This window comes from Maylandia zebra, linkage group LG8 (assembly GCF_041146795.1).
Source record: "Maylandia zebra isolate NMK-2024a linkage group LG8, Mzebra_GT3a, whole genome shotgun sequence".
NCBI classification, from domain to species: domain Eukaryota; kingdom Metazoa; phylum Chordata; class Actinopteri; order Cichliformes; family Cichlidae; genus Maylandia; species Maylandia zebra.
In genome coordinates this window covers 29,410,973-29,438,234 of record NC_135174.1, presented here as the reverse complement: position 1 = coordinate 29,438,234, position 27,262 = coordinate 29,410,973, and the positions used below count along the sequence as shown (strand labels likewise).

The 27,262-nt window shown below is 44.2% G+C and overlaps 1 protein-coding gene across 5 annotated transcripts in view; it reads right to left on the bottom strand.

The window, feature by feature from the left end:
- LOC101469427 (glutamate receptor ionotropic, delta-1) overlaps nucleotides 1-27,262 on the bottom strand; it is a 594,275-nt gene that overhangs the window by 76,329 nt on the left and 490,684 nt on the right. For all 5 annotated transcript variants that reach the window (XM_076887763.1, XM_076887764.1, XM_076887765.1 and 2 more), the window contains 3 exons: nucleotides 19,263-19,316; nucleotides 6,341-6,514; nucleotides 664-825 (listed from right to left, as the gene is read on the bottom strand). In XM_076887763.1, coding sequence (XP_076743878.1) covers nucleotides 664-825; nucleotides 6,341-6,514; nucleotides 19,263-19,316 — 390 coding nt within the window. The remainder of the gene's footprint in view (nucleotides 1-663; nucleotides 826-6,340; nucleotides 6,515-19,262; nucleotides 19,317-27,262) is intronic.

Here is a 27,262-nt window from a genome sequence, read left to right as displayed (position 1 = left end):
TGCTGTTTTCGGCAGCTTTTTGGTATGAAATGAGAATTTTAAGCGGCCGCGTGCTCTGTCTGGCTCGTCCGCATACAAAGATGACTGCAGGAGTAATAATCCTTTGGTGGAACTCTGGATATTTCTGTCAATATCATTCAAGAACATGATGCTTTATGACTTTTCTACAGGAATCTGTAGGAGAGGAGCGCTAATGAGCTCGGCGGTGGTTACTCTGATGCGTGTCAGATAAGCAGACTCGTGTTTTAATAAAACACAACCGCGCATGCTGGAGGGACTCATCAGCCCAGCCAAAGAGCATCTCTCTCCAATTAGACTGTGAGGACTGACTCCAGGTTGCTGCGCGCAATTTCACTGCATCTTTGATGTGCGATTGATTTTCTGTTGACAAAGCAGCTGTTTGTTCTTTTATTTTGAAAATTGTACAAATCAAATGCTCGCCTCGACTTTCTTTAAATAAATAACAGTTCTGAGAAAACTTTACTATTTTGAACCAAACTGAATGAGAGGCTGTACAGATAAAACTTCTTATTTGCACAGTTTTTGTAATGAAAGAAAAAGGCGAGTACTCGATTCAGGGTTAAATTCTTCCATCGTAAGTTTGATATCAGGGCTTAAACCAGCGGGCATGTTTTGGTCTGCTCTACTCTGGATGTGTTTTACCTTCTGGATGGTCTCCAGCATGGACCAGCCTCCGTTCCAGGGCTTGGTGGACTTCTTGATGCAGTTCAGGCTTGCCATGCTGTGCCACTTCCTGTCCTCCAGCTTCCTGTAGAAGGCGTTGGCAAGCATCAGCACGCTGTCGTACAGGTACAGGTTGGACACCTGAAGGCGAGACACGGGCAGGGTGAATACACGTGATCGCTTTTTCTTTCGATCAGTTTTTCACTGACTGTTACGTAACATCTGTCGAACGTGACGCGTGAAACAAACGTAACGTCACATCTGCAGGGCGATGAAGAATATAGATGCTAATATTTACTGTATGTGTGACAAAGATCTACGTTTACAGAATTTTCACTCTGGATCTCGAGAATGAAATCGTAGGTTTCTGCGAGTGAACACGTGAACGGGAGATGTGACGTGATTGGTGGAAGAGGACATTTATGAACATCTGCAAACACTGAGCACGTGTGACACAGCTGGATGCTGACACACACACACCCTACTTTTATTCTACTCTGTAATGTAAAATTATCATTATTTTAACTTTCGTGATCAGCTGCATGTTTTGTTCTGTCGGCCAGGTGAACGATCACGTGAAGATTTCATTCCTCTGTGATGGGAAACAACATCAAAATTTCTGGATCAGACAATTAATAAAGTCGTTGTTACATCTTATGGCTTCTGTCTCTTGCATGTGGTTAGTGTTACATTTCACAAGCACCCTCACATCATCTGTGACAGCTGACCTCTGTTACATGAAGCCTGCAGCACGTCTCCATGTGTCACTGAAGCACACATCAGTGTACAGCACACACCTGCGGCGACCTGCTGTGAGGCTCCTGCTTGTTTGTTGGCTTTCTTCCCCAACATGTAGCACCTACGTTCAGCTGTGCTTTCCTCAGTCGCTCTCTGATCCTCAGAGTTGCTCCTGTTGCACTTTATTCACGTCTGCACGAGTAGTTTGTGCCCAGAGGTCACAGAAAGCAGGCATGGACGTCCACCTGGAGCCTGATGATGAACTGTAACTCGCTCAGATCTTTCCTTGGTTTGCTCCTCTGCCTGCTGTGTGCTGAGCCCAGTTTATCCAGTAAAAGCCCTGTGAGTGCTTATTAAGGCTCGACTCCCGCTTATATTCACTGCATTGACCTGAGCCTGACTGAAATATAGATTAAGATGCTCTCACCCTGGTTGCATTGTACAGGTGTAACCCAAATGTCTCCTAATCGTCACTTTATCCTGATGGCATTCTTTGAAAACATACTCATCCTTCCTGTGCAGCACCAAAGAACATTTAACCCTCTCTTACACAAATTACTGAGACACCTCCCTCTGAGTGAACGCACAGCGAAGCCGGCAGAAGCAAGAAGAAGAAAGTCACAGCTGAGGAGGGAATGAAGCGGAGCATGGGATGGAGACGAGACTGCTTATTAAGTTTAAAATGAGAGAAAATCAGCCTGAAAGGATGGAGAGGAAGAAGAAAAGGGAACAGGAGAGGAAACAGGAGAGGAAACAGGAGAGGAAACAGGTGAGGACAAGGACACAGTGAAGAAATACGACGGCGCACGCAAATGTACAGAAACAGGAAGATAATCTTCAGAATAAAAGGAAAAATTTATAATAACGCCGCCGCCGTGATGTCGGACGTTTGGTGAAAACTACATTCATCTCCACAAATGTCAAAATCAGGCAGAGAAAGACAGCATTTGTCCTGAATTACAGTAATTGTTCTGTTTGCTGTCTGTAAATGTCAGCGGTGCTTCTTCACACCTGGGAATAATAGTCAGTTACTGTGTGTGTGTGTTCGAGCTAGCACAGAGGTTATTGTGCGCCCTCTGCATGTCAGCGAGATAAACTTGAATTTGATGGCTTATTTTTCACGAGGCAAACTGGCGTGTAAACTGAGAGGCGGGGAAGCGGCTCGGCTTTCGTACACGATTCATACGTGAGAAAAAACGACAGCTCCATGAGGCTTTTAACTGCGAGTAGTTTGAACGTGAGCAGCGGCCTGACGTCCATAAACCAGAAAGCCCAGAGATTGTCGCGTGTCTGCGTCCCCTTGTTGTCCACAAGCTGTCCTTTGGCATCACTGGTGCTGTGGATGTGGCGGTAGCGGCCACTGAGATGTAACGGACACGTTTAACAGGCACATGTGGTCCTCAGGGGGAGGTTGGAGGGCCAAATGCTGCCTTCTGATCATAAGTTTTTCCTTTGCTTGTTACTTCCAGTTCTAATCACTGGTTAGGTTTACGTACCAAAGACAAAATAAATGTAAACTTCATTTATCTCAAGGATGGGAAACTCTTCGGGAACGGCTTGTTTGGGGTCAGGTGCTGAGGCTACGTTCACACGTACACGGGTATTTTTGAAAACTGAGATTTTCCATTTTCATTTTTTAAAAGAAGTTTTGAAAAAATATCTCCGTCCACATGTAAACGCCAAAATCAAACGCTGTCAAGGACATGCCAAATCCTAACCGTGTAGAAGTCCAATCAGAAGTCCAGACGCCTGGGAGGGAACGCGCAAACAGGTACAAGTTTTTGTTGTTCTGCAAAGGCAGCGAATTTTGTGGAGCTTCTCAAGTGTCTTCATCATTTCAGACGTTAAGAACTAAAGACAGTATTTTAGTGGCTCTGTTAGCCTGAACACTTTACGTTAGCCTGAGTAATAATCATAACTCACAGACTCACAACTTAGGAACAGACAAAGTACGTACACATACATACATTTAATGTAAATCGCCAGGGTCGGGTTAGACCTCTGAGGGTTATGGAAAGATGATGGTGTGGGTGAGTATATGCCTATTAACAACAGTAACCTTGACGACATGGGAGTGACTGTTGCATCATAACCCATCATGATGCCAAAGGACACCTTAATGCATAAATTAGCCACACCAGAGGTTTGACAGAGCAGGGCTGAGCGACTCCCCGGGGATCACAATAGGCTGGCATGTCCTTGCCTCGAGGTATGTGGAGTACATGGGTCAATCAAAAGATCTCAATATTTAAAGTCCTGCACGTGACTGTAAAGTAAGAACTTTAGTTTCTCAGTAGTAGATATTCTGAGTTTGTCCACAGAGTCGACACTAACTGTGGTTTTCTGCAACAACAATAACAAAACTCGAGGTCGTTTGGGAGAAGGATGATGAAGATGGAGCTAGTGAACAAGGGGAAAAGGAGACGGCCCACGGGAGGTGTGTGGCGAGAGAGGACATGCAGGTGTTTGACCCGACAGAGAAAGAGTCAGAGGACAGGACGTGATGGAAACAGATGGTCTGTGATGTCCTCGTGGTTGTTCTGGGTCATCAGCGAGTCTCTGGTAGTGAACTCTGTCTAAAAGTTTGTGTCCTCATTTAACATTAAGCTGATGTTTGGATGCTGGAAGCTGATCTGACAGCTCTGGTACACTCAGTGCGTGTGCACAGTATTTGAGTGGGCGGCTGAATTTTATGAATGCGCTCATGAATTTATGGATGTGCATCAGTGATTTGTGCAGCAGAAAAAAGTTTCAACACCACAAGTTAAGACAGGACGTGTGCGTGTATTCGCCCGGGTCGCCATCACAAAACAGGACGTACGACAAGTGGAGAGAAGAGTTTGACCGAGGAGGTCTAGAAGACAGGAAACTGATTTTGCTTCTCATCACATTTCTCTTTTTCACTTAACTGAATAATTTGCACCCATAATTACTCATCCCATCAGATTAATAATTAGTCCCTTTGAATTACTGCTTCATTCCCTCAGACATTTTAATTCATTCTCTGAAGCATTCATTCATTCAGCACTCTCATTATGGAGCCTTTGATGAGCGAAACACATCTATGTGAATCTTCATGTTTGAAACACATCTCTGTGGTATTTTTGCCGTTGTGTGATGAAGGTCTTTGTGTCCTCCGGAGGACAAAAGGCTGAGGACAGATGGAGCCATGTGAAAGGAAAAAAATGGAGACAAATTCCTCAGAATAAATTAAACACTGACCACACAAACTGTTTGAAAACACAAATTCCTAAATTATAATGACTTATCCAAAGTGTTCCTCCACACAGAACCTGGACTCCAGTGGATTTTTCAGTGTTTATTCCCACTATTGTTGTTTTTAAAGTATCCTAACAGGGAAAAGTGCATTACATGTTGCAGAGGTACCACTTTGCATCAACTCAGGTCTAAGGCTACGCTCCCACTGCAGGCGAAAGCGCATCAAATCAGATTTTTCTGACCCTGTGCGACCATCTATCCGATCATGGTGTGACAGTGTGAACGGCACAAATCCGATATTTTCCAATCCGATCTGGGTCACTCTCGTATGTGGTCCTGAATCCGACACATATCAGATGTTTTAGAAAGCTGCTGTTTGATGGTCAGGTCGCATTAAATGCGTCTTTTACGTCACTGACACAAGACAGACGCCGATTATCAGCGCCAGAGAAGACATCGCGAACGCTTCCTGGCCATCCCGTGAAACTGTTGGGAAGACAACGTGAACATTTTATTTGTACTGTATAATCTGCAGATTCTGACAGAAATCTGCAGCTAGAAGCAGCGCTCCTCTGAAACAGCAACAAGGATCATTATTAGGTTATTTACATTATTATGTAAATAACAAAATAACTTAAAGCAAAAATTGGGAAACGTAAAGTCCGAAGTCTTTACATTAAGGCCCATCAGTCAAACATACTGTTGCTCTGGGTCTAAACAGAGCGCGTTGTGTGTGACGTCTTCTTTTGCGCATGCGGCCGCTTTGAGCGTTCACACTAGAGCGCGTTTGCTGTCGCATTTTATTTGTAGTGTGAACGAGCAGACAAAAAAATGGGATTTGATCAAAAAATCTGAATTGAGCATCAAGACCTGCAGAGTGAACGCAGCCTAAGTCATCATCAGCGACCTAATCCTAACTCAAACCCATTCATGCACACTCATCCTGTGCAGGGATGTCAATTAATTCTGGTGTTTCTTTGAACTGTTCTTTTGCACAGTGGAAGGATGGTACACCATACATCTTTAATAAGTTTAAAAAACACGAGTTGGGTCCCCAATTTATTTGGGATTTTCCCTGATCCACACAGGTATGCATACAGGCTAAAACATACTCAGACACCCAGAAATATTTGGGTAAATGTCCCTTAGCAAGTTGCACCTCAGTCGGATGCTTTCGGTATCCATCACCAAGCTTCTGGCATAATCCTGCACTCTTCTTGGCAGAATTGAGTTAACTTACACTGGGTGGTTTCCTGGCAGAGACACATCCAGATAACTTTTACTTACGGTTGTTTGAACCTTGGAATATGCAAACCTTCCAAACTTGTGTAAATGTAAAGTTCTCCTTCTGCAAGCTTCACTGAGTTCCTGAGTCTTGGTCAGTCCAACGAGTGCTGTCAAACAAATCCTTTCTACAGTGCAAAGAGAGACTACCAGCTGCAGCCGGTCCTGATCACTGTGCAAAGGATTTAGGCCTTGGCCTCGTTGGGTTAAAGACATTGCAGAACCTTCAGCACCAGTTATTAAAATATTAAAGCGGGCGTTTGTATGTATACATGTGAGTCTGTGTGGATTAGAGGAAACCCCAAATACACTTGTCCACATTTATAACAGAACTCAGGGAGGCATGACTTTAAAGCTAGCACTACTTTCTGCCATAGCACAACCTTTACTGCACACTGAGCTGAATTCTTGTTACCTCCAGGTTCTGCAGGTGTCCTTCCTGCGGGTCACACAGCAGCGAGGAGATCCGGTGGTTCTGCCTCATGCAGCGGGTGCTGCTGTCCTTCAGCAACGGGAAGATCTGCCGGATCACCGTCATGCGCCCCAGTGCACTGTGGGTAAGCTCCAGGATCTCTGTGTCGCTGATTTCCTGTGGCGATGAGACGGCGGGACAAAGCGAAGGAGACGTTATTGACCTCGCTCGGTCTGTTTGTCTGCATATTAACTGCTGGAGGTTGAGTGTTTGTCTCCCGAGAGGCCGGACGAGGGTTTGGTGAGAGGCAGATGCTGATTGTGGCAGATTTCTCGAGTGTTTGTTTTTGAACCCTGCGCCCGATGAACAAAAGTATGTTTATTTCATCTGCCGTGTTAATTAACTGCAGAGAATGTGACGTTTCACGAAGAAAACCAAATGTCAGTGTCAAGCCAAACGGGAAGGACGGTGCACGCCAGCCATTTAAAAGCTTCTTTTGTGCCTAATTGCTTTGATGAGAAGAAAGCCAATTATTTTCTGTGAGGTGTAATTACAGATAGCCTTGGCCGAACTCTAAAAGCATAATTAAAAATATCTATGAAGAATATTAGCTTTATTATGTTTTATAACACCAAACATAATTACAGTCTACATCTTAAGTAAAAGCGAACGCAGTGAGGACTTGCTGCAGTTTATCTATTAGAAAAGTCCACTTTCTTCTATTTCTGTATGTACGTCGCCTTCATCCAATTAAAAGTGAACCTGTAAACAAAAGTCACGCAGACTTGTTGCTCATTTATTGCACGGGTTTGAAAACATGTCATTCTGTCAGGCCAAAGGGTTTAAAGTCAAAACAAGCTGGATTCCAGGTAATTGCAGCGATGGCATTAAGTTCAGTTTGCTGGCTGAAGCATAGCTCCTCTCCCTCCTGCTGAACACACAAAGACGTACGCGAGCCTCTGTGCTGTCTCCGTACACGGCGTTTCAAAGGTAGACAAAGCCTGAAAGCTGCTTAAACCTGCTTTCTTTCTAGTGGCCACTAGGGGGCGATTACTCCTGCTCCAAAAAACGTGAGCTGTGTGACCTATGACCTCGGTTTGGTATTCTTGGGCAAAATGAAAATCATGCTGGCATTTACAGCAAACTGGACATGTTTGTGCTCTGGACTGTGGAGATGCTCACAACTGATTAAAACTGTGGAGTTTACCGAAGTACTTTTTATGGCCTAAAGAACAACAAATTTAAAAAGGCAACATTATTACTGAGCTCCTGACACTGCTAATAAAAATCATTATTCCACGAATGTTATTTATTAACGTGCATCCTGAAGTGGAATCAGACTAGTTGAGCCAGGCGTTACAGCCGCCCTCTCTTCGTTCCTGTTTACATCCCAGTCTGGAATAATGTTCCTGAGTAGGTGTGAAGCTTCAGACGATCAGGTTCATTCACTTTGTTTACTTTCATCTCTTTTCTGTACATTTTTGTGCTGGTCTGCAAAAAGCGCTCTCAGTGAAGTCGGCAGGATGATGCTGGACGCGACGATATCGAAATTTCCCCTCAGTCTGTTTGAGCTAAATGTGATGAATAAAGTCAGATATTTGGGTCACATCATCAGGAATGAGCCGCCTGATGATGACCAAGTGCGGCCCCAACAAACCAACAGTGTGCAAACTGTTGGTTTGTTGGGCAGCTTGTTTGGGGTGTGTGGAGGTGACACAAAAGTGCAGACGAAACGTTTGCGACTCGTAAAGTTCTCATGTTCCGTGCAGAACACATGAAAACTGATTTTACGGTCGGCTCTGTGGCAGATACTGAAGCAGAGACTAAGTGGAAGCTGTACAGACGCTGGTATCTGCAGCAGAGTACGAGCTCGGCTATGATGGAACCAAAAACTTTTAGGCCAAAATGAGCTCCGTTCAGATTTGACTGGTCGGTGACATCAGTGTTCATTTAGAACAGGGGTGGGGGAGTCCAGGCCCCGAGGGCTGGGGTCCTGAGCAATGTTCCCTCTAATGTTTCATGTGTCTGAGCGAACGCACAAACTCCCTGAGCGTCTCTTGGACCACTGTGAGCAGCAGCAGACGTGTGCACTGTGGTCACGCCAGCATCGAATCCATCCAAGTTACATGTTTATTAAAGTAATCAAATTACAGCATTTATGTTAGACGACTTTTAATTAACTGCTTCAGCCCACTTACAATGAAAATTTAAAACAATCTTGTTGATGACCTGCAGCATGTTAACACTATTGGAAGGAAAAATAACTTCAACTCCAATTTTGAAAACACAACTTTCTATTTTTTTATTTTCTTTTATATAAAGCTCTGACTGTATTGTGAGTCTGTGGTCTGGGAGAGAGTCTGTAACTCTGTCTGCAAATACAGTAAATAATGACCAATGTTGGGCAGTTAATTATATAGTTACTTCTTCAAAAAAGTAACTGATTTATGCAAACAACAACATTTTTTGCAGCTGTTTACCTAAAAATGCAGCCAAGGCGTTTTTTAAACAAACACTTCAAACTATTTACAGAACAATCAGCTGTTCTGCATCAAATCTGATGCCACACAAATTATTTGTGCCGCTCCTAAAAATAATTTCTGTCCACTATGAGATGAAGGAGAACATCAGCCTGATACCTGCAGGCCTGACAGCAGCAGATGTGTCACTGCTGTAACACCTGTAACACTCAGCAGTCGCCTCATTGTTCTGACACACAACAAAACTATTGACTACACTACACACTAACTACACAAGAATTGTTTAGTTAGGTTCAGAGGGTTGGGAAGCTCATCTTGTAACCGTAAGGTCGCCGGTTCGATCCCCCAGCTCTATCTGTCCTGGTCGTTGTGTCCTTGGGCAAGACACGCCTACTGGTGTTGCCAGAGGGGCCGATGGTGCGATGTGGCAGCCTCGCTTCTGTCAGTCTGTCCCAGGGCAGCTGTGGCTACACCTGTAGCCTCCACCAGTGTGTGAACGTGAGAGTGAATGAATAGTGGAATTGTAAAGCGCTTTGAGGGCTATATAAATGCAATCCATCATTATTATTATTAATTCTTTGGCCTATTTTGATATATAATTTTAAAACATGGCTTTTAGCTGCGACCGGGTGCTTCGTGCCACGCTTTGATGCTTGATTGATCTCTGAGTGACTGCAGGGACTCAAAGAAATCCAATTCAGACCATTTGGTTGCACTTGGCACCTCTGAGGCGAGGCGCCGATGGATGCAATATTACAGGGCATGGTAATGACCTGCATTCAGGCACAAGCAGATTTAATGGGAGGGGGGTGCTGATTCTGACAGCGACTGGGAGGGAAGCTGGTGATCACGGAAAGAATCAGATAAGAGGTTTGGAGAGCAGTTATTTGGTGAAAAACACAGTGTGATGTAGCTTTCAGGAACAGGTAATGGTGCTGTGAAGAAAGATGGGATCCTGACCGAGAGCATAGGGCGCACAGCTTACTGCAGCTTATTCAGAAGCAATGAGGCTGTCGGTTAACACTTCAGATGATAGAAAACACGCCATGGCGAGCTGTTTATCATAGCCCGCCGTGAGACTGGTATTATACAACTGCTGTTAGGCGTTATTAAGCAACACAAGTTTCTACCATGAGTGCAGCTCATTACACAGCAGAAAACAAAATTGTCACACTGATGAAAAATGTGAGGGCTCTGCAGTGTGGGGATGAGCTGTGTGTGAGCAGTGCAGACATCAGCAGGTTCACGGAGAGAGCTGCTCTCATACATCCTTACATGATTACTGTGGGATATTAGCATGCTAACACGTCAGCGCCGTTTATTCAGACGGTGCCGGCTCATAAGCTTCCTCAAGGTGCTGCATGATATGAGGTTCAACATCAGAGTCGTGCAGGACAGCTTTGACCTGATGATGCACTGCAGAGAATCAACAATATTATTATGATTCATCCTCAGGAAACCATGAAGTTCATGGTAATCAGCTGATCACCAGCAGGGTCCATCCTGTGGGGAGCACGCATGACCTCACGGACGCCAAAACAGTCGGCATGTCAGAGCACTCGGGTCTTAAACCACACAGTCCAAGAGTACCTGCGCTTATGAGGAAGTGAAAATAAATAAGACTGCAGTTCCTCAAATGCCCACTTGGGGCTGACTCCAGTGTTAAAACATGTTTACAGCCTGAGACAAAAGACTTTTAGTCTTAATGGATAGTTCAGTCAGGGTCCGGGTTTTTTGACCCAACATTTTGAGTTTTATGCATTTTTCGTATTATAATGGTCTTGTTTGTATAGTTTACACTTCAGTTAGTCCTGTTGATAGTGAGTTCTGTTTCCCTGTTTAGTTCTCGTCTGCCCAGTTTCATCCCGGGTCTGTGTTGGTTATGGCGTCGTGTCTTTAGTGTTGCGAGTCTGTCAAGTCCCCTGAGTTTAAGTCTCCCTCGTCTTTAGGTTAGTGTTTACTTTTGTATCCCTTCCCCTTTGTGTTTGTACCTTTTCATCAGCCTCTAATAAACAGCTCACTTTCTTAAAATATAGTTTTGTTTCCAGGTGTCTGCATTTGGGTCCTCTTCCTCTCACCACACGGTGAGCGAGGGCACCGTGTGATTACCTGGTGTTTTCATAATGTTCAGAACATTGAGTGTAGAAAGCTGTGACTTTTCACCCTAATTTACTTTGTAGTTTGCACTTTAGTTGCTCAGGTGTAAGGCCGTGTCCAAAGTTCTTCACATGTAGCCGAGGCTAGCATCCGACGCCGGCCCCCTGATGGGCATTAATGGTGTAGTTGTGTAAAAGTTGCAAAAACAAGCACCTGAGACAAACCAGCAAAGACAAGTCGCTAATACAAGCAAAAACACACCTGGGACAATGAGCTGTTATTAGCTGGTGCTAGTTATAGCTAAGGCAACAGATATTAATCTTCTGTAAACCGGCTGATTCTCTGTTGATTCTCTGAAGTGAACTGTAGTTATAAAAGCTGTCAAAACTCTGCTGCTGGAGACTTTTAAATGTGTCAGATTGGACTAATTAAACGAATAAAACTGAGAAAATGAAATATATTTTTTAAAATTCCAATAATGAAATCTCTGTGCTCTTCGTGCTTTGACTTTGATTATTGAGGGATGAGCCCGGTGTAATAACAGACACTCAAAACTCATGGCACGCTTCAACACGAGAACTTGGAACCAGTGTCTTACCTTCAGTTTATTTGGGTAAATGCAGAGTGAATTTTGATTAAAATCACACTAAAATAAGACATTATGGAGTGTTTTTTGCAGAACTTGGGGACTAATTGGGTGCAACTTTATTAAATGTCTTGATTGTAATAAATGAGCTGAAATTAACTCACAGTTTGGAGTTCATTTGTTATGAGCATGATTAGTCTTCAGTTTGCTTTTTACCTACTAATCCACTGCTGGAAGACTTTCCCTGCTCTCATTACCTGCACTCCATCGGCCTTGGCTTCCCTTCTGTGTGTTGATGGACGGAGATAAGAGGAGGAAGAAAAGGAAAACCGTGAGAAAGAAACGGGTCTCTGATGGATTTAGCCGTCGATGCAGATGGATTGTTTAACAGTCACACCTGCAGCAGCTGTAATGTAACCTGGGGTTGCTTCATGTTCACAAAGAGTCTGATTTGCATTTCAAAGAGAAGAACGGGTGTCATTTACAGTTAGAGTCCATTTTCATCTCATCTGCACCAACTGTTTTCCATCGTGCACTGCAGGTAATTAGATTTTGTTCAACATGAACTCTTTTTTTAAAACAAATGACTGTTCAGACTTACAAAGACTAGAAAAGCACCAGTGAGGAGGTGGCGAGAGCTCCTTTTGTCAGTTTGTTCTACTCTATGGTGTCAATGAGGGGTGAAAGGTCTCTGAAAGTTCCTCTGTCCTGGGGAAGTGAAGAGCTGGAGTCGGTACGCTGTTACAACAACAAATGTTGTATGTAACAGCATAATGACTTCAGTCCTTCAGTCCTGCAGTCAGCTGACACTGAAGAAGTCACCTGGATGAGTGACGAAACGTTTCTGCTGAAAACATCCAGATGAACAGAATCAAGTTTTGGGGACCTTCTACAGTTTCTTCTGAGGTATGGCAACAGCACGAAGCAGCACAACATTACACCGGATTATCTTTAAACAGCTCATTGTTGCCATTGTGTTTGGGAATATTGGGATCAGTACTCCAACATGAATTTTCCTTGCTAAACCAGCCTAGCGTTTACCATCAACATAGTCTGAGAGTGCAGTGGTCGGTACCCATGCAAGGAAGGAACTGTGGTGAACCAGCCTTCGAGCATCTGTGGGATGTGCCAGACACACAAGTCTGATCCATGGAGGACCCGACGCACAATGTACAGGACTTAAAGGACCTTCAGCGTCTAATGAAGCTGCTTTGGCATCAACACAATATCAGGCAGAGCGCTTATGATATAAAATAATATTTTAAATTCACCAATAGGCTGATTTTTTGCCATATATTAGCTTCCTCTTGGTAAAGTTTGAGGAGTGGTGGGTGGTCTGGACCGGACGTAGGTATAGAGTAGATTAACTGGCTGTTAATCTCACTTTGGATCCTGTGCAAACACAAACCTGTGAGATTTCCTAACCTTTCCTCATCTTGTATCTTGTGTCTGTCAGTATCAGCTGACCAAAACAAGTAGAAAGGATTGATTGGCTCAACTTGGAGCAGTTTTTTCCCTTTATTGCCAACACAAGTCATCCAGTAGCTTACAAACCAATCTGGAGCTCATTGTTAGATACCACAGAGCCTAATTACAGCCTGTACTTTCAGCCTGTTAGTTTAGAATTTCTAATCAATTCTACTCGTAGGATTGATCGTAGGAGACTAACAGCTACACCATACAGGTTGATACCGACTCATGTTCAGTATTTCTCCACCTGATTAGTCAGTGCTGCTGCTGCCCTGCTGTTTCCACCCGTCCACCACCCGTCATCCATCTGTGTTTTCCAGGGAGATCTTTACTCACTGCTCTCAATGTAAAATAGTAGCCAGGAGTGATGAGCTGCAAATGTTTTCTGTCAGCAGATTAGTTTATATCTGTTTTCTTCGACTAATGACTGAAAAAGCACGGGACTCTTCTTTCAGCTTCTTCTGACACGTGAGGATTTTTATTTAGCTGATCACAGACGCTTTGTGCAGAGTTATTAATGTTCGTCGGATCAAACTCGACCGTCCGACCGCTTGGCTTCACTGCTGTGCCTCTCACTGCCAGCCCTCCCTCACTGCCGCTCTTTCCCCCTCTGGTTAATTGTTGTCCTCATCGCTCTTCACCTCTTTCTCTCATTACCGTTACACTGCCTCCCTCTACAGCTCTGTTCTCGATTCTCTCCTCCCTTCTGCTCTCTCAAAGTCTCTGTCCCTCTCCAGGTCTTTTTAATTGGCATCAGTGGTGTTGTCTGGCTGTTTGTGTTGCCAGCAGACAGAGGGTGAAAAGGCCATTCTCCTTCTGTTGACAGCATGCCTCGCTTTGTACTTTAGTGCCACCCAGCACTACGCTAACTGTGTGGTTATTTGAGCAGGGATTTCTGGCAAAGACTGCAGTACCTGGGGAAAAAAAGTGAAATTTATAGCTGAATCCTGCAGATGCAGAAGCCTTTACGGGCTGGAAACAACCTAAAGTGCTATAAAACAAACTTTTCATGGAGCCGTTTTCTGCACCAGCAGATTTTCTTGCTTTGCTCAAAATGCACAAACAGACTTTTGATAATTCACCCATCCAATCAGTGACATCAAACAGATTGTTATTGGTTGTGTTTGCGGAACCGTTCATTGTAATGCAGGTCTCTCAGTCGTGCACCCATGCATGGAAAAGCTAGATCTGGGCACGGTGATGTCACCCACAGGTTTGCAGACCGTGGTCGCTGTTTCGAATCCTTCAATTTGGTATTTTGGATCTGAGTTTATTGAAGCCAGAAGACACTGCATCTTTGAGGGGGTGGAGTGCGAAGTTATCAGCTCATTAGTTCTAAAATATAAATAAGATAGTAGGCACAGACTTTTGGATGGTCTCTTAGTGCAATTAAAGATTCAGTGATTCATTTATGTGTCACATTAATGCTATAAAAACATTTCAAAGGGGACCAACAACACCTCCTTCATGAATCACCACCTTATGGTGGTGGAGGGGTTTGTGTGTACCAGTGACAGCAGGGGCTATGTTGTTGGAGGCCTTTGCCCCTAATAGGGTCTCCCCAGGCAAACTGATTTAAGTGCCCCCCATGAAAGAAAGTCAAAGAAAAATCAAAGGACCAGCTCATGCTGTCCAGGTCAGGATTACCAGGCCTACACTGTGGAGCCCAGCCTCAGGGAGCCCACCTCCAGGCCGGTCTTCGTCTATGAAGTGCAGCCCTTAGAGCTGGCGTGGCCGTCTGTATCCTTAGCACCAGCAGGAGGCGCTATCAGGGTCAGGTGCAAAGTGTGTTGGGCAGAAGTGTCACGGTTCTGGGTCAGTTTGACCCAGTATTTTCAGTTCTCACGTCTTGGTTTGATTTTGTATTTTTGGGTATTTTCTTGATCTATGGTATGATGATGATGATGATGGTTATTATTTAGTAGGTTTTAGTTCATTCTGGTTTCGTTCTGCCCGTGTAAAGTCTGTGTTTCTTTGTCTACGTCTTTGTGAATTGTTTCCTGTTTTATTGTGAAAGGTTGTGCCTCATGTCAGTGTGTCTAGCTTTGCTTTTGCTTTTTTTGCTTTTTGTCCCAGCAATAAAGCTGCGCTTTAAGTTTGACTTCCATGTTGAGTCCTGCATTTTGGGCCCACCACTCCTGCCTGCCTGCCACACAGCCAACCCTGACAAGAAGCTTAGATTATACTCAGTTGCTGACACAGACATGGAGAGCTGGAGGTCCGACAGCAGTGGTGTCCAAACCCAGGCCTCGAGGGCCGGTGTCCTGCAGGTTTTAGATGTGTCCATCACAGCTGATTTAAATGGCTAAATGACCTCCTCAACAAGTTTTCCAGAGGCCTGGTAAGGAACTAATCATTTGATTCAGGTGTGCTGACCCAGCGTGATCTAAAACCTGCAGGACACCGGCCCTCGAGGCCTGGAGTTGGCCAAGCCTATTCTACAGCCATCAGGGTTATCCTTGGTTATGGTTGTACCCCTTGAAGTTTACTGCAGCATCACTGGGAGACAAGTGAAGACTGGCAGACAATTTCAGAAGATGGATGGATCGATGGATGGATGGGTGGATGGCACCACAGAGGTCCGGTTCAGGGACTGCAATGACCTGAGGAGTCTAGCAGACAGCTAATGGCTCTTAATGGATAACTTTAAGCCTTAGAACATTTTAAACAGAAGCGTTATAAAAACACTCCTGTACAGTTTTTATAAAGGGGGAGATTAGCTATAGAGACCAGCTGTAAACAGTCTGTGGAGACTGATTCACTTACACTTGGTTTGCACTTTGTATTTTCAGCCCTGCGTTTGCCATCGATGAGATAATCAGGGGAAAAGTCTGCCAGCATCTGAATGGAGATTTCTGGAAACTCTTTAATCTAAATGTAAAATCTGACCAGAAGTATTATGATAATAATTTTAATTTAAACTGGCGGCTTAAAGGATGAATTTATAACTGAAAAACCTAGTCTGAGGCCTTTTAATAGTTAATAATTAATAATCCATTTCAAACGAACTGTAACCTTCATGTCGCTGCGTTTAAAATCACTCTGGAGTTTTTGTTCACCTGTTGTTGTGGTGTGTTTTTGTGGGTCTGCGTTACACAATGAAGGTGAAAGTCTTTTCCGTGTACCTGAACACTACGCGGGGAGGTGCTGACAGCAGACAGGAAGAAGGGAAGAGGAAGGAAATGGAAATTAGCTCGTCGGCAGTGTCTACCTGCTGGCAGGACATCTGACATCTCACTGCGCCGCCACCAGGACTTGAAACTACCTCTGTTACCTGCCTGAGCTCGGTGACACACTACACACAGAGGCTGCTAAAACTTTAGAGCAAAGTGGGGAACAAGGACAGAACAGTATTTATGAAGCAGGTTGGAGGCTGGAGAGCCGATTTCACATGATGTTTGTGTGGAGGAATTAGGGGGAGGAGGCACCATGGTAACAAGGAAGCTGGTGCTTCTCTTATCTATGGAAAAGGTCCATCTTTACCTGTAAGGTTCACACCAACACGCTTCATGTGGTTTGCATTCATGAAAAAGTAAGAAAATGCTCTGGATGTCATCGCTTCATCAGGTAGTGGACTTCTGCTTACACTAGAGCCCACCACCATGAAGCCCACTGTGACACAGCCACAGAAGACTGGGGTGCAAACTCCAGGTCGGGAATGAGTTGCTGCTCCAAGTGCAGGAGTTCAAATACTTCAGGATCTTGTTCACAAGTGAGGGGAGAGCGGAGCGAGCGACTGATAGATGGATAGATATGTGAATGTCAGATGTGACGAAGAGAGAGACGTGATAGTGAAGCTTGCTGGTCAATCTGCGGTCCTACCCCCACCTATGGTCATGAAGGCAGATAGAGGTGGATGGAAATAAATATCCTCAGAAGCGCAACTGGACTCCTAGACTGCTGCCCGGTTAAGAGATGAAACTGGAAACCCACAAAACTCCTATACCACATAAGTGAAGGACCAAATCCCCACCAGTAAAGTGTACATTTTAGGACATCCTCAGGTCTCAGGAAAAAAGTCGTCAGGTCTCTGAGACCCGACGACTTTTTTCCTGAGACCACTTCCCAGTTTTACTTCTGAAACGGTGCCTCTCTAAGGCTCCTTTTATATCCAATCACTAACCTGCTGCCAATGAACCTGATTGGCTGCATATGTTCCTCCAGCTGTTTCTTTTTAGGACCACTTACCTTTCTGCCTTTTGTTGCCTACCACGATCTCTCCAGCAGTGAAAATAACATGAATAATTTAAAAAATGTAAAATTTAATTTGGATAATTAGGAATTCCAGAAATCACACATGCAGTAGACTGAGTTTCCCCACTTCCTTTCATAGGAAGTTTAAATCCCACATTAATGAAGATAACTGGAATATTTTGAGGAATATTTCTATGTAAACATCATAATTTGCTGTTAATCTAATTAAAAGCATATTGGAAGGAGAAGAGGAGGTGGCAAAGTGGAGAAAATGAGCAATAAAAAATTGTGAATGATTTAAATGATTTCCTTTGATGGGTACAGGATATTATACATACACAGTGTGGAAGGACGAGACGCACGGGCGTGTTTATCAAAGGAAACGTGTGATCACAAGTCTAATGTGCCAAAAAGCCCAAACACGCTGCAGGATCTGAACATTGTTTCGATCTTCTGGTTAATTAAAAATGCAGTAATTAGCTGAATGATGACTTTGAAATAAAGGAGATAATTTGAAGTGAATGAGGAGGCTGTTACCAAGCTGGGAGCTGAAAAATGGGGGGAAAGGGAATCTGGCATTGAAAGTAAAGCTCTGAGGTTTTTGTATTCAGCCTTCAGCAGACGACACCAACAGCCATCTCTGAATTATGCTGTTAACACTTGTCAGCTCAGTTAATTGGCTGGGTCGCTGCTTTAAGATTGATACTGGGAGAGCAGAGTGAGCAATTAAAAAGGAAAGATAATTTAAAACTATAAAAAAATAAACCTGTAACCAGTTGGCAAGAGCGGGCAGGTCGGGAGAAGTCGCGGCTCTGGAGATGTCGGTATTTTGTGACTGAACACAATCCCAGCTGCGGTGGAGGGTGCTGTCATTTTCTCTTTTCACCTCCAATCATTTCAATTTTACTTCCAGCATGGAAAGTTGCCCACGCTCGCCGATCCCCGTCAGAGGGGAGAAAAAAAGCCAGCCGCTGGAGAGAGGCGGCAACAAACCCACTCAGCTTGTGTTTGTATCACACATATAAATGGTTTCCATCAGAACAAGCACACAGGACGGGGCTCTTTAACTTATCTGCCTTTTTGTTCTCTGTGCAGCCCGTCCCACTGTTCTGGTCCAAAATCAGCCGTAATGAAAGCAACATCATCAAAACTCAAAGCCGACATGGCGAGAAAACTTTTCCAGAGGAAACCAAGCTTGGTAGTTCGGTAGTTTTTGGCGCGCTGTGATGTAAATGATGCTTTAAAGGAGCTCATTTGTGTTCTTTTCAGAACAACATTTAAATCGAGCTGAGATTTTATCCAAACCGATGCAGACGTGTCGGGAGAAACGGTTAAAGCAACGAGCTAAAGAGGTTAGCACAGACGTCGCTATTGCCCCAGTTAGACCAGAACAGCACAAAGCATAAAAGATGGCTGCAGGAGGCCGTAAGTCTTTGTCAAAGGAGTCCAACATGAGTGGAAGAGTCAGCGAAGCTCACTTCTGTCCGATGACAGTGATACTGAGGTGGGGCGTGGCTGTTTTATCTAACGTTGTTGGAATGAAACTGAATAAACTCTCATATCATGGGGAAATGTATTCAAACTGGTTATCAAAGGGAAAGTTTGATATTTAAGGGCCTCACAGCTAACACTAACTGGTTTAACCAGCTGTTGTGTAGCCGGCTCTGGTCAGCTGTCTGGAGACGGGAGGGTCACATGTCTAATCTGCTGGCAGTAAGTAATCCTGACAATATCGGGAATGAATGAGCGTGTTCATGTGTTACAGTCAGCTTCAAACTAGCTGCCAAAACAGCATAAATAAGTATTTGAAAAGCTAAGAACAAAATTCTAAAACTGAAAAAACCCAAAACAAATGTAATCGATAAAAATAAAAAAATATTGAGGGATGCTTGAAAAAAGGCTAATTGATTGACAGCTGGCAGCTTGTTTCTATTCTTGGACTCTACTAGAGTAGCTTTGCATGATTCCCTGCTTCAGTCTCATTGGTTCTGCCCTGTTTCACAGCACAGGAAGTCGGGAACGATGGACTTCCTGCTATCAGAAGTTCACTGATGGAGAAAGTTTGTGTCACGTGCTCTGAATGTCTCGTGTGACTTACCTCGTTGACGAACACCCAGTGACTGTCTTTGGAGGCCAGATTTGTTTCCACTGCCTGCAGACACACAGAGACACAGAGACGAGGGGTTAATAACAAGGACCGCCCAAAGCCGATTTAATCACACGCCGCTTCTCAGAGGCTGACGCAGCATTTTATCACACTTCAGGTTCAGCAGCCAGATCTTGCAGTGTGGCCTCCGAGGAGCAGCTGCTGTACCGACACCACAGCTGCCTCGTCTGCCTTTGTTCTCGCCCGTGTCATTGCGGTGTGCACGTTTGAAAAGTCGGCCTCCTCCCCTTCGTCTTCCTCCTCCGCTGTCACGGCTCGTCCTGCCAAAATGTCGAGCAACAGAGGCTTTTGAGAAAGCGAGTGGTTTGCACTTAGCAAAGCCCCCGGAGCTCGGCCGGTCCTCTGCCACCATGTGATAATCCTAATAACACGCAGCATCCTACAGATGACAGCCAGCCTCGCAGCTGGCAGCACAAAGTGGAGCAGAGCTCAGTCCTGCAGATCAGCCTGGACCAGCTGGAACACGTGCACAGAGGCAGCTGCTAGTAATGCAAACGCCCCCAAAACATGACAGAACTGTGGAGTTATCTCAAATAATGACGCGATATCATGAAGAAGAAGTAAAATCACTGTAAAACACCCATAATGCTCATTGCTTCATGATTCAGTTTTAAAAATAAACCTTTATTCTCCCTGAGTGACGCTTAATTCTGACATTTACACTTGGCTCCACCCGAGATGGTTGAACAGCAAACCCTGTATTGTCTCAGAGGTGAAAGGTTGATGGAGGCAGGGATGTATCTGAGTGCGTGCCCACACGGCGCCGCACGCCAGCATATGGTCTGACTGCAGAGCCGTGTGGGTGTTGTTCTGCCTTCTGGCTCCATGTTTAGAAGCAGCATATTTAAACCAACGATCTCACAGAGTCGTTAGCTAATGATCGAAATTATATGAAGTAAAAAATAATATTTCACAGAGATAATAAAAGAACGAAAGGAAACATCTGGTCTGAAGTATGACTGAACACACACGTGCTGTACGTCTCAAAATGTGATCATGCTACTGAATGAAAAATGAAATGAGAACATTCCTGGTTTATTCTTTTTATTAATGCTTCGTAACAAATATCAAAGTTTGTTGGCCGAAGAAAAACTGCTGCTGTATCCTGATAAAGGTTTGAGTGTTTATCTGCGTAGGTCTTCAGTCCAGGTCACACTAGTCCTGAGAAGAACTGGACTTCTTTAAGTTTCACCTCTCATCCAATCAGCTTCTTCAGTCCGAGGTATTCAGCCTCTCGTGGGGGTTGTCCTCTGAAGCCATCGATGTCCACTGAATGCCTACCAGTGACCAGACGTGGTGGCTTACGACACCAGCAATCCGCCACTGAATCCCTCCCCAGGTGCTTCAGCCTGAACAAGTCTAGTTGCCTCCTGTAGGGAGTGCAGAGGTGTTCACACCTCAATGGAAAGCAGCTGTCAAAAAGTTGCGTGTTTCATTACACACCAAGCGTGCCTCAAAAAATGGCACGAAGTTCACATTTTTTTGAGATGCAAAAATAAAAAAAAAAAGAAATCGTTGAGCTTCTGCAAATAAATCGTCTCCAAAAAACACTGAAAAAAAAATGAAGTCGATATCAAATGATGAAGAGCTGGTGCTGATGTTTCTGAACAAGATCAATAAGTAATATTGGGAAAAAAACAAAAACTAAAAAATGCCGCAAAATCTTACAGCATAATTATGCAGTCACTGCAAACGGCCGAGCCCGAAAAAGTCTGGTGTGTAATGGCCTTCTTGGCTAAGTTGGGGGGACCACCAAACATTTTTAAAGCACTTTTCAGAGGATAGCCAAGAGCTAGCTAGCAGTAAACAGCTAGCTAGCAGTAAACAGCTAGCTAGCAGTAAACAGCCAGCTAGCAGTAAACAGCTAGCTAATTTTTCAGCCATTCAAAAGATATGTTGCTAAAAAAAATCACATATCTCATCAAATGCAACAAAGAGCACAGAAGATTATATTTTTAAATAGATATAAACACAAATTTTTATCATGTTACCTATGCTAATGCTAATATGTCTGCATGTAGCATTCTAAAAGCCTGTACCTGACTGCAGTGGTGATTCACTGATATCACCTGCTGCCTGAAGCCTTTTCAGACCTTTTTCACGTGTCACATCAGGTAATTTCATTTCCAGTGGCTCCGTTCCAAGAGGCTAACCGTCAGGCATGATGATGAGCCAGCATGCCTGAAACTAGCTCACCTGAATGGGGAACGGTGCCAAACCTGCCTGCTGTTCAAAGGCTCTGCGTGCTGGATTCCTGTCATAGCGCCGAGCTACACCTGAATACAACAGAGCCATCGCTCATTCATCATTAGCATTTTACAGACATCCTCTAATGAGCAGGACCAAACCTCGTGACAGATTCTAACAAAACCAAACTGTGTCCAGTCCTGACTTTGGGAACAAATACCTGAGACGAGGCATTTGAAACAGGTTTTCCATATTATCCATATTCAGACAGTGGAACGCAGCCAGGAAGCTGGTGGAGTCAGAAGAAGAATCTGTGTTTGGGATATTACATCACTGAGTGCATTCACTTCACACACACACACACACACACACACTAAACAAGAGTATTCCCACACAGCGTTCGTGTCACGTCTTTGCTCTCTGTCCTCGGGGCTCGGACTGACAGATGTTTTCTAACAGGTTCCACATTCGGCTTCCAGATCAACAAACGCTGACACACTCGTGAAGCTCCACACAAGCAACAAGCTCGTGAACTGCATGTCCACAGAGCTAACGCGCACAGACGTTTTTAGAAAGAAGTGTTTTTCCCACATTTTATTTGTGCACATCTGCTATGAGCAGATACACCAGTCAGCTGCACGATTCATGTGCAGAGCGAGTGAGGCTGATCGCCATGTGACAACGCGGCGTTCTGCAGGGCGTTCTGCCCTTCATGTGGCATACATCTCATTGCACCCCACCCACCTTAAAGACTTACAACCAAATAATGAATGAGAAGTCAATACTGATTCTATGTGAAGTGATGGAAACCAGTCGGTGTGTGTACATGATGTCAGGTTAACCTATAGCAAAGGCCACAGCACCTGTTCTCATAGCACACCTCACATCTCCCACGTGGAGATGTCACCATAACCTTTATTGGACCTGGATAGAGTGCGAGCGTTCTCACGCACGCCTCGATCGCCTCCGTCCTCCCATCCAACTTCGTTCTTCCTCGCTGGTGTTATTTAGATTCTGCCTCTGGGTCCTTACTTCCTGCTCGGTCATTAAAATGCAGCCCACATTGCCCTCTGGTTTATTTTCTGCTACTGTGGGCACAGAAATTGGTTATCAACAACAATTACCCGTCAACCCTGAAGGTAAAAACATGTATATTGTAGCTTTTAATGACGAGTGTGGGTGAAGAGGGGAGCTTGCAGAAACACGATGAAGCAAAGGCTGAGAAGAAAATAAGAGAATAAAAATGTATGGAGTGGAATTAATTCACGATATAAGAACTGGCAGAACATGCTGACCTTGTTATTCCCGACGGACTCGCCGTGCACCGTTCATATAATTGCATTATCCAAAATATTTCTTACATCAATCTCGCTATTTTTTAAGAGCCGTCTTAGGTGAGTTTGGCTGCCGTTCAGATGTAATAAATTTATGCTTTTAACTCACGGCGAGAATGGACAGCTGAACAACATGGAGGCTGCGAGTCTAACCAATCAGAGAGGAGTTTCAAAATTCAAGCTGCGTTCGGGAGGGTTTTATAAACCACACTCACATTCCACCATTAAAGTTTCTCAGCATCCTTGAGACCAAATAATTGGCTTTTCTATGTTTCTTTACTCATAAAACATTTGTGAAAGCTATTTTTGGGGTTTCTTTTTTCTGTCTGGCTGCCAGAAGCCATCTTCTTCCTGTTTTTGGCAGTTTGCTGCACATCTTGGCACTAACTGTAGATCGCTGGAACAGTGTCGTCGGCAAAGTGTGCCTCACCACAACACAGGAACACTGATACTAAGCCTTAAAAACACAGATCCATGATGGTGTCTTTAAGTGTTTAAAACCTGCACGAAGCTGCTGTGTTTAACCCTCCTAAGAAAATCAAACAGAGTTGGATTTTTCTTTCTTTCGGTCACTTAAAATATTTCCCGTCTCACAGATGCTCGGATGGAGGGTGATCATATCGTAACATTGTGGATAATGAGTCCAGTGTAATTAAAAGCTCAGTTTTTTCTATTCTTGACGTCAAACAGCAATCAGATTAAAGCTGTTTAAGTGCCCCGCCCCTCGGTAGGCTCTTTTATGGAAGCCTGTTTCCACCACTAAAAAAAAAAGGATCCATAACTCAAAATTTCGAGTTCTTTTCTCGAAATTTCGAGTTACTTTTTCAAAATTTCGACATATTAACTCGAAATTTCGATTTATTAACTCAAAATTTCGACTTATTAACTCAAAAATTTGAGAAAAGTAACTCGAGTTAGCACTGCCAATCGGTAATCTACGTGAATGACGTCATTTCCTTGTTACCCGGAAGCTGAAGCCCTCAGCTACAACAGCTAAGCTGCCGGTATTACATCCAGTCGTGAATGCACAGATTGCTGAGTGTTTTCAGCCTGGCTTCACAAATGATGAAATCCCTGTGTTATTAGCTGAATCACACGGTGTTACTATCAGCAAACGTACTCGCGAAAGCGCCAATTTGTTGGGATCCGTTTTTGAGTGCGCGCTCCTCTGCGCCATATGCTTCCGGGTAACAAGAAAGCGACCTCATTCACGTAGATTTTTGATTGGCAGAGCTAATTCGAAATTTTGAGAAACTTTTCTCGAAATTTGTTTTTATTTAGTGGCGGAAACGGGCTTCCATACTCTTTAGACCAGCAGGATAAACACAACAAAATAAAATGATACGACCAAGACAAAAACTGTGGTATTCTGTAAATATAATAATAAACGTGAATTTACTGTGTAACTGTGCAACTTTATTAGCAGCGTCCTCCTGAAATGTGCCAACAACATTCAGAGTAACATCCTCCTCTCTGCCCCTTAATGCTCTCTGGTTGCTATGGTAATGCGTAAATATTTCTTTCAAAATAAGGTGCACAACTACAACATGGGAAAGACCCAGGGAAACAGAGTTCACGATAAAAAGCCTGAAAACCATAAATTTCACACCAGAGCCTCAACTCTCGCAGCCCCGTGGCCCGGGGCTTGGGGACCGCTGCCTTAGAACGACCTGCTCTTTTACAAACGTTAGTACAGGCGGACTGTGTGGCTACGCATTTTATATACCTGTGGTAAACTTGTGGCTATAGCTCATATTTCCACCGTCTGAATGTTCATTTGTGTCGTGGTCAAAAACGAGTCCGATGGCGCTCGTGTCCCATCACGAACTGACTCAGCTGGCAGTTTAGGGATCGATGACTATCAAGAGACCTGCCATCATGTCAGTCAAGATATTTCGGGCCACGGGCTCAAAACGGTGACAGACTGATGTCGCCATTTTTTGGATACTCAGGGGGGGAAAGCGACACTGTTTTGATTGTGAATATTTCCTGGAAGGTCAGGACGGTTTAGCAGCGACGCACGAGCCTCCGCCTGCTCGCTCCGTCTCATCCCTCTCGCTGAGCTGTCTGATGAGGTTACATCGTGACCTCGACCCATCGCGCCGCAGCAGTCGGCCCGGGGGGACGGTACAGGGGGATGACGATGATGAAGGCTGACTCACATGACTGACAGCTACACAAATGTGCGAGAAGCTCAGCGCGACTGAGAGCAGAGAGGCAGACGACACGCTGAGGAAATCATACAGACACGAGGCCCGGGGAGAACTGTGGCTGTAAACAAAGCGTCCTGTTGACTTTAGACAGTTAGCCTTTTTTCTCCTTCGTCTCATACGTGACATCACACAGGTCAGGACTTTTGATCACTTCGTCTGTCAGAGGAACGAAGGCAGACGCTGCAGGAAGCATCCGCTGCACGTAACAAACTGAAATACTGACTGACATCCAAAAGCATCAGATCAGAACTGCATTCAAAGGGAACAGTTGTACTGTGCTAACCTCAACTCCAGGTTTGAAACACACACACACCTGCAGGCTTAACCCTTTCACCACGACTTTAGAGCAGCCAACACACAGTACGACATACAAGTTAGGATAATCTGACTGCTGAGCTTGCTGCTAATCATCATCAGTGTCCAACGACCCAACGGGGATACACAGTCATGCATCACAAGACTTTTTAACCTCTTTGACACACAAGGTCTTGAATAAGATAAGAACAGATAGATCTTTATGTCACTGTAACCAGAATAATGACCTCTCTCCGTTGGCAGCATGTAGGTCGAATAACCAGAACCCAACATATCCTTAAGATCTCATAGCCCCCTGTTGTCCCTGAACCTGGTAAAAGGGAGTCCTTCCACTCCTGGAAGAAACCCCCAACCCCCCCGTGACCGTTTAGCTTCAGCCCATGTTGGATGTTGACAGGCTAAAGTTGCAGCAGGCAGTTTGGTAGTTTTTAGTTTGTGTAAGTTTTGTGGAGTTGCTCTACAGCTGACTGCTGTATGGATTGCTTGCATCTTTTTGCATCACTCCTAGAGCGGTGCTTCTGCTTTTATTCAGCAGTTGAAAGCACAAAGTCAGATGGGAAACATGTCAAGAGAGAGAAAAGCTAGATATAACAGGCTGGGAAACAAGTGAGTGTCTGTTGGGCTGCAGTGTAAATGTGTTCTGTGGTTTTGACAGCAGCTGGTTTCTGATACCCAGGATCAGCACAATCACTTCTGCTTGGTTATCAGTGTTTAACCGTTTCTGCACAGACCCGCTAAACAAATCACGTGAGAGCAGTTTTACTCATTACTGAATCATCTTTCTTTTTTCCACAGGTTCGTAAAACTCCACAGAGAAAACTTTTCAGACTTTACTGAAGTTTTTTCTTTATATTTTAGAAACGTTCTCAGTCAGCTGCAAGAAGAGAATGAGCTCGACCTCGGTAAACCATCAAGATTACCCCAATCAAATGTGACATCCATGTGCTCAGCTAATCACTGTTTATTCATTTTAATCTCATGCGGTTATTATTTAAAGGTTAATTTTTGCATAATGATGTTACATTGTATCAGCTATATATTATCTGTTACACTTTTTAAAGGCAGTCAAATTAAAACTGAACAAATCACGCAACTCCGAGCGGTCTTAGAGGTAACTCGCCTGAGTTTGAATTGGCCCACACCTCTGAGCAGGTCTACCAACATCCAGTGGAGACCAGTTAAGAAGAATAAATAACCAAATAAATAAATATTGTATCAACAGCCTGCAGCCAGTTCTGTACCGAGGAGCCAGCACATAAATCTTGTGTTGTTGAAAGATTGTGTTTGAATCTGTCTTCACTTTCCATCATGCAGAGCAACATTTATATTTAACGCACGTCAGTGAAGAGTCCTCTGACCCTTTGAACAAATAACTTTTAGAGCCACTCTCCGACTCGTTAAGAAAAACGACAAACATTCAGTTTTTATTTGCAGGTTTGACACCGGCGTGTTATTACCAAGCACAAACCCTTCCAAGTTTGCTTTAGATTATAAGCCCCACCCTCAGTGGCGCTGTGAGGTTGGCAGGCTAATTACAGAAGCCGCTCGGCAGCCAAAGATCGTTAGGATTACGGCTAGGCTTTTTCTCCGGCTGACGCGTCGCCTCCCAAAGACGCCACGTCGGCACAGATTAAACCGTCTTCTCCGGGTTTAAAAACGCCTGCCGTGAACTGATTTTACTGAAGAGACAAATTAAACCATTATCCAGAAAACCAAGAGATCCTGCACAGCCAACAGATATAACAGGCGTGGTTAACGTTCCACACAAAGAGTCTGCAGTGCTGGACGTATTAGTAAGAAGTACTGCAGTTTTTTGGGAGGGTTTCTTTGGCCGCAGATCAAAAATGCTGCCGATAAATATTCAGACAGAGAAACAACAATA